The following is a 13,769-nucleotide window of genomic DNA, read 5'->3' on the forward strand; positions in this document are numbered from 1 at the left end:
AAATAAGAATCCCCAGTGATGAGTTTGATAAAGTAGTCATTCTCATTACATTTGATACAGTCTTATGGGATATCAGTTTAACAGAGTATATGAAGGCTTTAAAAGTTTATACTTTTTGACCCACTAATTCTTTTTCCCCATTGCTGTCTGACCTAAGTATTATAAAATGAGGACAGAATTTTTTTATATTCAGAAATGTTCACCATAATGTTTTCTATAATGGTGGTTTAGCCTGCAATTTTTTTTTTTTTTTGAGACGGAGTTTTACTCCTGTTGCCCAGGCCGGAGTGCATTGGTATGATCTCGGCTCACTGCATTTTCTGCTTCCTGGGTTCAAGCAATTCTCCTGCCTCAGCCTCCCGAGTAGCTGGGATTACAGGTGCCCACCACGAAGACCAGCTAATTTTTTGTATTTTTAGTAGAGACAGGGTTTTACCATGTTGGCCAGGATGGTCTTGACCTCCTGACCTCAGGTGATCCACCCGTCTCGGCTTTCCAAAGTGCTGGAATTACAGGCATGAGCCACCATGCCCAAAGTAATACTTTCTGAGTTTTAATGGCACAGAAAAATATTTGTGATAAGAAGCAGGAGGAGGGATGAGCACAGTGGCTCACACCTGTAATCCTAGTGGCTCAGAAGGCGAAGACAGGAGGATCAATTTGAGGCCAGGAGCTCTAGACCCACCTGGGCGACATAGCGAGGCCCCGTCTCTACAAGAAAGAAATAATTACCTGGGTGTGGTGGTGTGTACCTGTAGTCCTACTTCCTGTGGAGGCTGAGGTGGGAACAACACTGAAGCCCAGAATTCGAGGTTGCTGTGAGTTGTGATCACACCACTCCACTTCACCACGGGCCACAGAGGGAGACCCTGTCAATTAAAATAAGAGAAAGAGAAGAAAGAAAATAGGGCCAGGTGCAGTGGCTCACACCTGAAATCCCAGCAGAAATCCCAGCACTTTGGGAGGCCCAGGTGGGTGGATCATGAGGTCAGGAGATCAAGACCATCCTGGCCAATGTGGTGAAACCCATCTGTACTGAAAATACAAACATTAGCCAGGTGTGGTGGCACACGCCTGTAGTCCCAGCTACTCAGGAGGCTGAGGCAGGAGAACTGCTTGAACCCGGGAGGTAGAGGTTGCAGTGCGCTGAGATTGCGCCACTGCGCTCCAGCTTAGGTGACAGAGTGAGACTCCATCTCAAAAAAAAAAAAAAAAAAAGAAAATGGAAGAGTTTGAGATAAGCCTGGGCAACATACTGAGACCCCATCTCTACAAAACATCAAAAAGTTAGCCAGGCATGGTGGTGCACACCTGTGTAGTCCCAGCTACTCGACAGACTAAGACAGGAAGATCTCTTCAGCCCAGGAGTATGAGGCTACAGTGATCTCTGATCATACCACTGCACTCCAAAATTATCTTTTTAAAATGTGACTGTTCTTTTTTTTTTTTTGAAACAGTCTGGCTCTGTCGCCCAGGCTGGAGTGCTGTGATACAATCTCAGCTCACTGCATCCTCCGCCGCCCGGGCTCAAGTGATTCTCCCACCTTAGCCTTCCATCCCGATTAGCTGGGACCACAGTCACGCACCACCACACCCAGCTAAGTTTTGTATTTTTAGTGGAGACCAGGGTTTTACTATGTTGGCCAGGATCGTCTCCAACTCCTGACCTCAGGTGACCCGCCCACCTCAGCCTCTCAAAGTGCTGGGATTACAGGTATGAGCCACTGCACTTGGCCAAAATCTTTATATATATATATATAATTATATATATTTATATATTTTTATATATAATATATTTTTATATATATAAAAATATATATATATAGTTTTTTGAGGTGGAGTCTTGCTCTGTCGCCCAGGCTATAGTGGATCTCAGCTCACTGCAACCTCTGCCTCCCAGGTTCACGGCGATTCTGCCTCAGCCTCCCAAGTAGCTGGGACTACAGGTGCCCGCCACCATGCCCGTCTAATTTTTTGTATTTTTAAGTGGAGACGGTGTTTCACCGTGTTAGCCAGCATGTTCTCGATCTCCTGACCTCGTGATCCGACCGCCTCGGCCTCCCAAAGTGCTGGGATGACAGGCTTGAGCCACCACGCCCAGTCATATTTCACTTTTTAACTCAAAATGACATATGCTTTTGTTCATTTGCTATTCGTGAACAGTTTACATCTTCTGAAATCTTTCCTTGGCTCTTCAGATGTCTGAGTTTTGCTGGTCTAGTAGGATTGAGTATTGATCATTATTCCTCAAATACTCTACATACAAATACCTGCTATAGCCCCCTTAAGGTCCTTTTTCCCTTCCCCTTCCCCTTTCCTTTTCTTTCCCTTTCCTTTCCATCTCTTTCTTTCTTTTCTCATATTTCTTCCCCTAAAATTTCCTTATTTACATGTCTTTCCTGCTCTGAGACAGGAAACGGACTGTGTTTTGTGACTTTATTATACTTTATCACTATTACAGTTGGTTATGTGATAGAAACCTTGCAAATGTGGTACTAGAGATAGATTTTAATAATTGCAACGTTCGTTTTCCCTGTAGAAAAAAGACCAATTTGTACATGAGATACAGTATTTCTAAGTTAGTTATCTTTTGTTACTTGTTTGGTTAATTGCTCAATAAGGTGCCAGATTGGCCTGCTGAGTGCAAATATGAAACAAGAAAAGAGTGATGGAGTTGGTGTTAAACAGTTTTCTGTTCACTTGACAGGTGTGGGATTATGAGACTGGAGACTTTGAACGAACTCTTAAAGGACATACAGACTCTGTACAGGACATTTCGTTCGATCACAGCGGCAAGCTTCTGACTTCCTGTTCTGCAGATATGACCATTAAACTATGGGATTTTCAGGGCTTTGAATGCATCAGAACCATGCATGGTAAGGGGTAGAGGATAGTACTTTAATAGTAATTTCTATCATGGTACTTCAGAAAGAATATTGTTTCTAATAGTGTACGGGGTTCCTTTATGCACCTCTTAATTGTCTGTATTGGTGGAAGAGTGTACGATGTAGATAGTCCAGGGATAAGTCACAGTAGTTGAGAGTCGTTTCTATTACGAGGTTTTAAGTACTTTATATAAAATATTTGTATGAGTATTTTTTGATAAGAAAAACTGCCAGGTTGTTTATCTGTATTTGAGTTAAAAATGGTTTTGTTTGTGTTTTATTAATTTTTCGTAGTTGGGAAACTGAAGACCAGAGAGAGTAGGTATAGTGAAAACTGGAACCCAGTTTATCTTGCTCACTTAAATGAAATAAGGGTACATATCCCGTGCCCTCATTCATTGTTAAGTTGTTTCCTGGGTCTTGTTGTGGGAACTGTTTTCTGAGGCAGTATGTTTGTGGAACGAGAGTATATTTGCTTTAGAGACAGATACCTGGGTTCAGATTCCTACTTGTCTCCTTATGGCATTAGAAAATTTAAACCTCTTTCATCAGCAAAACAGAGGTAATAATACCAGAGTCATACAGTTGTCATGAGGATAAAATGAAGTCATAAGATAAATCATCTTGGTGTAGTACCTGCCACGTAGGAGATGCTCATTACGTAGGGATTTTTGTTGTTTCTTTACACATGATGACATTTGAATGTTGGGATTTTGTACAAGGAGTGCATACAGATTATCCATGATGTTAACACATGAGTAAACTGTGTGTTTACCTAAAGGGCATAATTTGAAGATTGTGTTCTCCTCGCCCCCCGCGCCCAATTAAATGCATTGGGGAAGTTTATAATTACAGGAATTCCACACATGAACACTTTTTTTCTTTTTTTGAGATGGCCTCTTGCTTTGTCACCCAAGCTGGAGTGCAGTGGCGTGATGTTGGCCCACTGCAACCTCTACCTGCCGGGTTCAAGTGATTCTCCCACCTCAGCCTCCCAAGTAGCTGGCAGTACAGGTGAGCACCACCACACCCAGCTAATTTTTGTATTTTTAGTAGAGACAGGGTTTAACCGTATTGGCCAGGCTGGTCTTGAACTCCTGACCTTGGATGATCCGCCCGCCTTGGCCTCCCAAAAGTGCTGGGATCACAGGCGTGAACCACTGCGCCTGGCCCACCATTTTAAACAGAGAACCAGTTCCCCATTTTTCTTACCCATTCGTTTTATCTTTTTTATATTTTAGAATATCAGTCTAGAGGCTAGGCACAGTGGCTCACACCTATAATCGCAGCACTTTTAGAGGCCAAGGCAGGAGGGATTGCTTGAGGACAGGAGTTCAAGACCAGTGTGGGCAAAATACGGAGATCTTGTCTCTACAAAAAATTAAAATATTGTGGGTGTGGTGGTGCCACACCTGTGTAGTTCCAGCTACTCAACGGCTGAGGCGAGAAGAGCTCGTGGGCCCAGGAGTTTAAGGCTACATGAGCTGTGATTGCGCCACTGCACTTTAGCCTGGGTGACAGAGCAAGTCCTTGCCTCACCAAAAAAAAAAGAAAGAAATTGTTTTTCCTAGCGTTTGTATGTAAACATTCAGACTCACTGAGGTAAGTATATGAATATATTTCAAATGTTGATAATCCTGATGCCTTACATTTTTAAACCATTTGTACAGGTTGAAATTTAATCCTAAATGGAGTTGACTGTTTCCTTGTGGATTGCTTTTACTGATTTTTTTAACTTTATCGTGTAAATCCAGGTTTCTTATCAAATTTGTATAAAATCCAGTGTATTTAGAACTTGCTTTGACGTGGGGAGACCCCATGGTGAATTGATGTCTCGCTGCTCTTGGGGGTGCTGCTTCCTAATGTGCCGTAACGTCCCGCCGTGCTGTGTGTTTCAGGCCACGACCACAATGTCTCCTCAGTAGCCATCATGCCCAATGGAGATCATCTAGTGTCCGCTTCAAGGGATAAAACCATAAAAATGTGGGAAGTGCAAACTGGGTAAGTAAGCTTGGTTGAAAAGGCATCAGTGGCTCACACCTGTAATGCCAGTGCTTTAGGAGGCTAAGGCAGGCAGATCACCTGGTCCGGAGTTGAAGACCAGCCTGACCAAATGGTGAAACCCCGTCTCCACTAAAAATACAAAAATTAGCCAGGCTTGGTGGGGCACACCTGTAATCCCAGCTACTTGGGAGGCTGAGGCAGGAGAATCACTTGAACCCGGGAGGCGGAGGTTGCAGTGAGCCAAGATCATACCAGTGCCCTCCAGCCTGGGCAACAAGAGTGAGACTGTCTAAAAAAAAAAAAAAAAAAAAAAAAGGCATCAGCTTAAAGACATATTTATAAAAAACAAAACAAAATTGTGTTCTGGTGTTTCAGTCATTTCAGCTTTAACCCAGAATGATCACTATGACAGTCATATTAAATATACTTTAAAACTAAGCTTGGTCTGTATCTGTCTTCCAAAAAGGAGCACAGAGACATGGTAAGGAGAGACTCCATGTCCTCGAGAGGCATTTCTGTGTAATGGCTTCTTTCCTCTATGGTCTTCTTTTAGGTAATCTCTCTGTGGGTTTTAATGAAAATGTAAATAATGTTTGTGCTGGTATACCTCTGTTAGACTGAATTTGGTTGTGCGTAGAATTACACTTGATTTTTGTCACACAAACTTACTAGTTTTACTCAGATTAGTAGAGCATAGCTTTTTTCCAATATGGCTAGAAATATTTTTAAGTATGTGTTTAGTTTTGAAATATTTTATTTCTTATATATATTTTATCTTCTAGATGTTGATTTTGTTAGCTCCTTAATGATGCGCCTGTTAGCTTGTTGTTCCCACTTTAATTAGCCAGGATTGTACATTTATGCTGTCGACTTGCATCTCTGACTTGGTACCATTCTCTTCATCCCAGTACATAGCTATTTTTATATCACTTCTGGAAAGTGTCCCGATGATTGTCATTCATAGTGTAAGTTATTATTTATATTGACAGCTACTGTGTGAAGACATTCACAGGACACAGAGAATGGGTACGTATGGTACGACCAAATCAAGATGGCACTCTGATAGCCAGCTGTTCCAATGACCAGACTGTGCGTGTGTGGGTCGTAGCAACAAAGGAATGCAAGGCTGAGCTCCGAGAGCATGAGCATGTGGTAGAATGCATTTCCTGGGCTCCAGAAAGCTCATATTCCTCCATCTCTGAAGCAACAGGATCTGAGGTACTGTATATATAAACTTGTCTTCACGGTTTTACTGCTGATATCTTAAATCCTTAGATAACTTTGCTGATTCCCAGTTTCATGGCTGTTAATGCATTTAAAAATCTGCATCCCAGATTTCTGAATCTTGAAATTCTCTACTCTTCACAGTATCTGTCAGAAAAATAGCCTTCATTAATGAACATAATAATTTTATTTATAAATTTATGGTAAAATGCAGTTCAGTATTTATTTTTTAAAATTAATCCCAGATGTGATGGTATAAATGTTTCTTTAAATGAAGACTATTTCATATGGTGGCCTCTGATGTTCTTGATCATTTAAAAGTACTAGCTGAGTCTGGAGCTTTAACACATTTCTTTGTGATTCTTTGTGCTCTTTATGATTTTGGTCTTTCTGATTAACATGTTAAAAATAAATTACCTACAAGGTACAGCGGCACATGGCTATAGTCCCAGCTACTCAGGAGGCTGAGGCAAGAGGATCACTTATGTCCAGAAGTTAAAGTTCAGCCTGGGGCAACAGAGCAAGATCCCTGTTTCTAATAAATGAATGAAAATGAATGGTCTAAAAGTTTTGGTTGTTTTTGAGACAGTCTCACTCTGTTGCGCAGGCTGGAGTATAGTAGCGTGATCTTGGCTCACTGCCACCTCTTTCTCCCGGGTTCAAGCGATTCTCCTGCCTCAGCCTCCTAAGTACCTGGGACCATGGATGCATGTGCCACCCTGCCAGCTAATTTTTTATATTTTTAGTAGAAACAAGGTTTTGCCATGTTGGCCAGGCTAGTCTCAAACTCCTGACCTCAAGTGATCTGCCTGCCTCAACTTCCTGAAGTTCTGGGATTACAGATGTGAACCACTGTGCCCAGCTCCACACTGATTTTGATAGAGGCATTCCTATCGTGTATTTTTAAAACTACATTTCAATAAAGAAAAGAGGCAGTTCCCTCTTAAATGAATCTTCTCTTGTGAGTTCTCTTTATTTTGGTTGGCCCATTGCATTTTCAGATTCTGTTTACTGCCCTTTGGTGGTGGTTACATGCTGTGTGTCATAAATTTGATTCTGGTGCATCACACCACCAGAGGTATGATGACTCACGCCTGTAATCCCAGCACTTTGGGAAGTCAGGGAAGGAGGATCACTTGAGCCCAGGAGTTTGAGCAACATAGCAAGACCCCTGTCTCTACAGAAAGCTTTTTTTTTGTTTTTGTTTTTAAACTCACCACTATACTAATGAGGAAAAAATTTTCAATAACTCAGCCAGGTGTGGTGGTGCACTCCTGTAGTCCCAGCCACTCAGGAGACTGAGGCAGGAAGATTGCTTGATCCCAGGAGTTCAGAGCTGCAGTGAACTGTGATTGTTCCACTGCATTCCAGCCTAGGTGACAGAATGAGACCCTGTCTTGAAATAAATGAATATTCCCTAATCCAGATCAAAAAAAAAAAATAAATTTGATTCTGGTTGGATTTGTAAAAGCTAAATTAAATAGTGATTACAGAAATGTTGAAAAGTAAATGTATTATCTGTTGGTTTTATGAAAACTGAGTCCTAGCCTAAACAGAGATTTTCTGTTCTTATATTATCTGGGTCCTTCCTGTATAGCCTAGGTATGGTGTTAAAGACTTGTGTATTTCAACAGATAAAAACAAATTGGGCTGGGTGCAGTGGTTCAAAAGCCTGTAATTCCAGCACTTTGGGAGGCCGAGGTGGTCGGATCACCTGAGGTTAGGAGTTCGAGACCAGCCTGCCCAACATGGCAAAACCCCATCTCTGCGAAAAATACAAAAATTAGCCTGGTGTGGTGGTGCACACCTGTAATCACACCTACTCAGGAGGCTGAGGCAGGAGACTCGCTTGAACCCGGGAGGCGGAGGTTGCAGTAAGCCGAGATTGCACCACTGTACTCCAACCTGGGCAATAGAGCCAGACTCTGTCTCAAAACAAACCACCAAAATGCAACAAAATTGGAAATATAGATCATTATTAGGTAGAAACCATTTAAAGTCTGTACCTAACTTCTTGTGTAGGCAACTTAATTTTTATTATGTTTTCTGTAGACTAAAAAAAGTGGTAAACCTGGACCATTCTTGCTGTCTGGATCCAGAGACAAGACTATTAAGATGTGGGATGTCAGTACTGGCATGTGCCTTATGACCCTTGTAAGTTTGCATAATCCTACCGTTTCTTTTGTATCTTCACTGTTTATACCTTTTTGGATTAATTCTTTGTGATATCTTATTAAATCTGAACTATACTGGGTTTTAAAATAACTTCTTTATAAATATAGTTTTCCTTTAGCTTTTGTCGTTACAGTGATGTGAAAGTTACTTCTCTAGAATGCAGGTTCTATAAAGAATCTGTAGAGCTAGTCGGTGTTTGAGGGAGAGATGCTAAAAAATTGTGTTATATCTCTTATGGAGAAGCAGCAGCATTCTTAGAGACCTGTTCACTGTTGAAGATGTTTGTTTGTCTGTTTCACTTTATTTGAATCCTTTTAACTGTTATATATCCTTGCTCACATAATCTAGTTTATTTGGCTTACTTAGGAGCATATTTCCATAGAAAGATATGTCAGAACTAGTAAGGGATTGTTGACACTGCTGTGTGCCTAAAGGAGTTCCAAAAAGATCTATGGATGTTCATTTAGTAGTAGTTTTTATAATTTGGCATCCACGTTTGTTTAGAGATTTTTTAGGTGCTAACCATACCTTGAAGTGATTGTCTCTCTGTAGGATATGACAGACACATGTAGAAGCATCTTCAAGAATTGATTAGAAAATGAAACTTTCCTCTAGTAGTATTCTGAGTTCAGCTGTACCATGTTGCTGTTAAGAAAAGATGATATATAATTAAAATAAAGCTGGCCAGGTGCAGTGGCTTACGCCTGCAATCCCAGCACTTTTGGAGGCTGAGGCAGGTGGATCACCTGAGGTCAGGAGTTCAGGGCCAGCCTGGCCAACGTTGTGAAACCCCGCCTCTACTAAAATTACAAAAATTAGTCGGGCTTAGCTGGGTGCGGTGGCTCATGCCTGTAATTCCAGCACTTTGGGAGGCCGAGATGGGCGGATCACCTGAGGTCGGGAGTTCAAGACCAGCCTGACCAACATGGAGGAACCCCGTCTCTCCTAAAAATACAAAATTAGCCGGGCTTGGTGGCGCATGCCTTCAATCCCAGCTACTCAGGAAGGCTGAGGAAGGCGAATCACTTTAACCTAGGAGGCGGAGGTTGCGGTGAGCCAAGATCAGGCCATTGTACTCCAGCCTGGGCAATAAGAGCAAAATTCTGTCTCAAAAAAAGAAGAAAAAAAGCCGGGCATGGTGGTGCATGTCTGTAATCCCAGCTACTCGGGAGACTGAGGCATGAGAATTGTTTGCACCTGGGAGATGGAGGTTGCGGTGAGCCGAGATCGCACCATGGCACACCAGCCTGGGCAATAAAGCAAGACTCTGTCTTAAAAAAGAAAGAAAAACATACTCTTGGCCAGACACAGTGGCTCACGCCTATAATCCCAGGACTTTGGGAGGCAAAGGCAGGAGGAGCCCAGGAGTTTGAAGACCAGCTTGGGCACCGTAACGAGGCCCTGTCTCTACCAAAATAAAAATTTTAAAATTAGTTATGCATGATGGTGCATGCCTATAGTCCTAGCTACTTGGGAGGCTAAAGCAGGAGGATTACTTGAACCCAGGAATTTGAGGCTTTAGTGAGCTGTGATCATGCCACTATACTCCAGCCGGGGCAACAGAGAGAGTTGCTGTCTCTTTTTAAAACAAAACAAAACTTTGCAATGCTGTGCTATAACCGCACTATCCAGCATGGTAACTGCTAGCCACGTGCAGCTGTTATACTCTTGAAATGTGGCTAGTGAGACTGAAGAACTGAATTGTTGGTTGTATGTAATCTTAACTATTATATATTAAAGTAGGCATACATGGGCCGGGCGCGGTGGCTCAAACCTGTAATCCCAGTACTTTGGGAGGCTGAGACGGGCAGATCACGAGGTCAGGAGATTGAGACCATCCTGGCTAACCCGGTGAAACCCCGTCTCTACTAAAAAATACAAAAAACTAGCCGGGCGAGGTAGCAGGCGCCTGTAATTCCAGCTACTCGGGAGGCTGAGGCAGGAGAATGGCGTGAACCTGGGAGGCGGAGCTTGCAGTGAGCTGAGATCCGGCCACTGCACTCCAGCCTGGGCGACAGAGCAAGACTCCATCTAAAAAAAAAAAAAAAAAGAATTATCTCTTTCAAAATATTTTAAAGTAAAAACTTTCTTTCTCATTGCCGAGTCTAGTGCATGAGAACTTTTAGATGTCAGAAAATTTGTGAACACTCTGCTACTCTCATGCCCCACTGTTACAGGGTTTGAATTTTATGCTACAAGCATGCTTCTACAATCAGAAAAATTAATAAAGAATTATCTCTTTCGGCCAGGCGCGGTGGCTCAAGCCTGTAATCACAGCACCTTGGGAGACCGAGACGGGCGGATCACGAGGTCAGGAAATCGAGACCATCCTGGCTAACACGGTGAAACCCCGTCTCTACTAAAAAATACAAAAAACTAGCTGGGCAAAGTGGCGGGCGCCGGTAGTCCCAGCTACACGAGAGGCCGAGGCAGGAGAATGGCGTGAACCTGGGAGGCGGAGCTTGCAGTGAGCTGAGATCCGGCCACTGCACTCCAGCCTGGGCGACAGAGCGAGACTCCGTCTCAAAAAAAAAAAAAAAAAAAAAGGCGTACATGGACAGTAGCTACCATGTTCAACTGTGCAGTTCTAAGCCTTTTTCTTAAATTAATGTGTAGATGAATGTGCTGTTTTTTATAAAAATGGTATCATACTTAATGTAGCTTTGTAGCAAACCTTTAATTTAGAAAGTATGTGATCCTTGCTCGTGTTGTTAGATGCTCTTCTTGTACATTGATCTACAGACAGCACTTTACAAACATCTTTGTTAACTAAATCTCTGGGCATGTGCTTAAAGATAAATTGCAAGAACAGAACTGCTGCGACAGGGGAAATACGGATGGATGGATGGATGGATGATTAGATGGATGATTGGATGGATGATTGGATGGATGGATGGATGATTGGATGGATGATTGGATGGATGGATGGATGATTAGATGGATGGATGGATGGACGCATGCATGCATGGATGGATGGATGATTAGATGGATGATTGGATGGATGATTGGATGGATGGATGCATGGATGGATGGATGCATGGATGGATGGATGGATGGATGATTGGATGGATGGATGGATGGATGGATCATGGATGGATGGATGATTAGATGGATGGATGGACGCATGCATGCATGGAGGGATGGATGAGTGATTGGATGGATGGGTGGATGGATGGATGATTAGATGGATGGATGATTGAATGGATGGATGATTGGATGGATGGATGAATGATTGGATGGATGGATGGATGGATACATGGATGGATGATTGAATGGATGGATGATTGGATGGAATGGATATAGACAATTAGATGAATGGATAAGATGGAATACATGATAGATGAATACATATAGATAGATGATAATTACATAGATAGATACATAAGATGATTAGATAAGATAGATAGATAGATAGATAGATAGATAGATGGTCGTCGTCGGCGTCGTCGATCGATGGTCGTCGATCGATCGTCGTCGATCGATCGATGGTCGATCGAATGTCGATCGATCGATAGTCGTCGATCGGCGTCGATCGATCGATAGTCGTCGTCGATCGTCGATCGATCGATGGTCGATCGTCGATCGTCGATCGATCGATCGATCGATAGTCGATCGATCGGCGTCGTCGATCGATAGTCGTCGATAGATCGATCGATCGATAGTCGTCGATCGATCGATCGATCGATCGATAGTCGATCGATCAGCGTCGATCGATCGATAGTCGATCGATCGATCGATCGATCGATCGATCGATCGATCGATAGTCGATCGATCGATCGATCGATCGATAGTCGATCGATCGTCGATCGATCGATCGATGGATGGATGGATGGATGATTGGATGGATGATTGGATGGATGATTGGATGGATGGATGGAAGGATGGATGGATGGATGATTGGATGGATGGATGGATGATTGGATGGATGGATGGATGGATGATTGGATGGATGGATGGATGGATGGATGATTGGATGGATGATTGGATGGATGGATGGATGATTGGATGGATGGATGGATGATTGGATGATACATGGATGGATGATTACATGGATGATTGGATGGATGGATGGATGGATGGATGATTGGATGGATGGATACATGGATGGATGGATATATAGTGAATGCCTGTATATCCTTCACCTAGTTAACATTTGTTTGTTTTCCTTCATGTATGTGTGTATATTTTGCTGAAATCATTTGAGAGTTCCTTGGAGACATCATACACTTTACCCCCAAGTATTTTACCATGAACCACCTAGGAACAAGGATAGTATATAAATAACCACAATAAAATTAATCACACTCAAGAAATTTACCATTGATAGACTACATATTCAGATTTGTTCTTGTTATTTCCATAATGCCCTGCGTGACTTCTCTTTAACCCTCATCCAGGACCCAGTCAAGGATCATACATTATATTTGCTGGTCATGTCTTACGAGTTTTCAGTTTCCTTTAATCTAGAATTCCCTAGACTTTTATTTTCTTTTGGTCTTTCGGTGTCTTTTGATGTTTTTGGTATGTATAGTTTTATCGTATTATTAAATAGATGCTATTTAAACATTTTGTCCTTTCACTAAGTCAAGTAACTTTTTTGTTTTTAAGGTGGGTCATGATAACTGGGTACGTGGAGTTCTGTTCCATTCTGGGGGGAAGTTTATTTTGAGTTGTGCTGATGACAAGACCCTGCGTGTGTGGGATTACAAGAACAAGCGATGCATGAAGACCCTCAATGCGCATGAACACTTTGTTACCTCCTTGGGTATGTACGCCTCGTGACGTCTCTGACATTAGATTTTGGAGTGCCAGACGTAACAGTGTTTTACATGATCATGTGAACTTTGCCAGGTAAGAAATGACCATGTGCTTTCAGAGCAGAATAGAGAAGACAGATGAAAATTTTGTGGATTCCTACCATTTGTTTTAAATTCTCCTTTCCTTAACTCTTTGTATCGTTAGCCTTATAATAAAAACATTACTTTCTGCACTGCACAACATTGGTTTTGGAAACCAGAGTTTATGAAGAGGATACTTAACACTCTGATGGGTAATTTTTCCTCCCCTATTAGTTTGTTTCTCAAAATCTTCCTCAGCCTTTCCCTCTGGCAGGTATATACTGTCAGGTACTAGAAACTCAGAAAACTGTATTTGATTTTAGTAAACATCCTCACTGTCATTTGGACTTGCATCTGGAATTTAAGATAGTGAATACAGTCAAGTCTAATAAATACACTGAAAAGTATAATGGACCAAAGCCTCGGTAAGGTGGAGCTAATGCCTGCCCCACAGGATTGTTTCAAGGATTAGACACGAATATGGAGCATTTGTGCTATGCCTGGAACTTAGTGTTCAGTAAATAGATACGGTGAGACTCTTTATTGTTAGATTTGAGCCCTGCTATGCCTTTAGTCCCAGCTACTCAGTAGGCTGAGGCTGGAGGATTGCTTGAGCCCAGGAGTTCTGGGTTACAGTGTGCTG

At 42.2% G+C, this 13,769-nt stretch overlaps 1 protein-coding gene across 1 annotated transcript in view; it reads left to right on the forward strand.

Annotated features, from left to right (window-relative positions):
* Window positions 1–13,769, forward strand: part of PAFAH1B1 (platelet activating factor acetylhydrolase 1b regulatory subunit 1) — a 108,204-nt gene that overhangs the window by 89,840 nt on the left and 4,595 nt on the right. Inside the window, exons 6-10 of the mRNA XM_003912082.3 lie at window positions 2,708–2,876; window positions 4,784–4,886; window positions 5,879–6,107; window positions 8,166–8,267; window positions 12,897–13,053. Of these exons, the coding sequence (XP_003912131.1) occupies window positions 2,708–2,876; window positions 4,784–4,886; window positions 5,879–6,107; window positions 8,166–8,267; window positions 12,897–13,053 (760 nt within the window). The remainder of the gene's footprint in view (window positions 1–2,707; window positions 2,877–4,783; window positions 4,887–5,878; window positions 6,108–8,165; window positions 8,268–12,896; window positions 13,054–13,769) is intronic.

Source organism: Papio anubis, chromosome 17 (genome assembly GCF_008728515.1).
Source record: "Papio anubis isolate 15944 chromosome 17, Panubis1.0, whole genome shotgun sequence".
Lineage (NCBI taxonomy): Eukaryota > Metazoa > Chordata > Mammalia > Primates > Cercopithecidae > Papio > Papio anubis.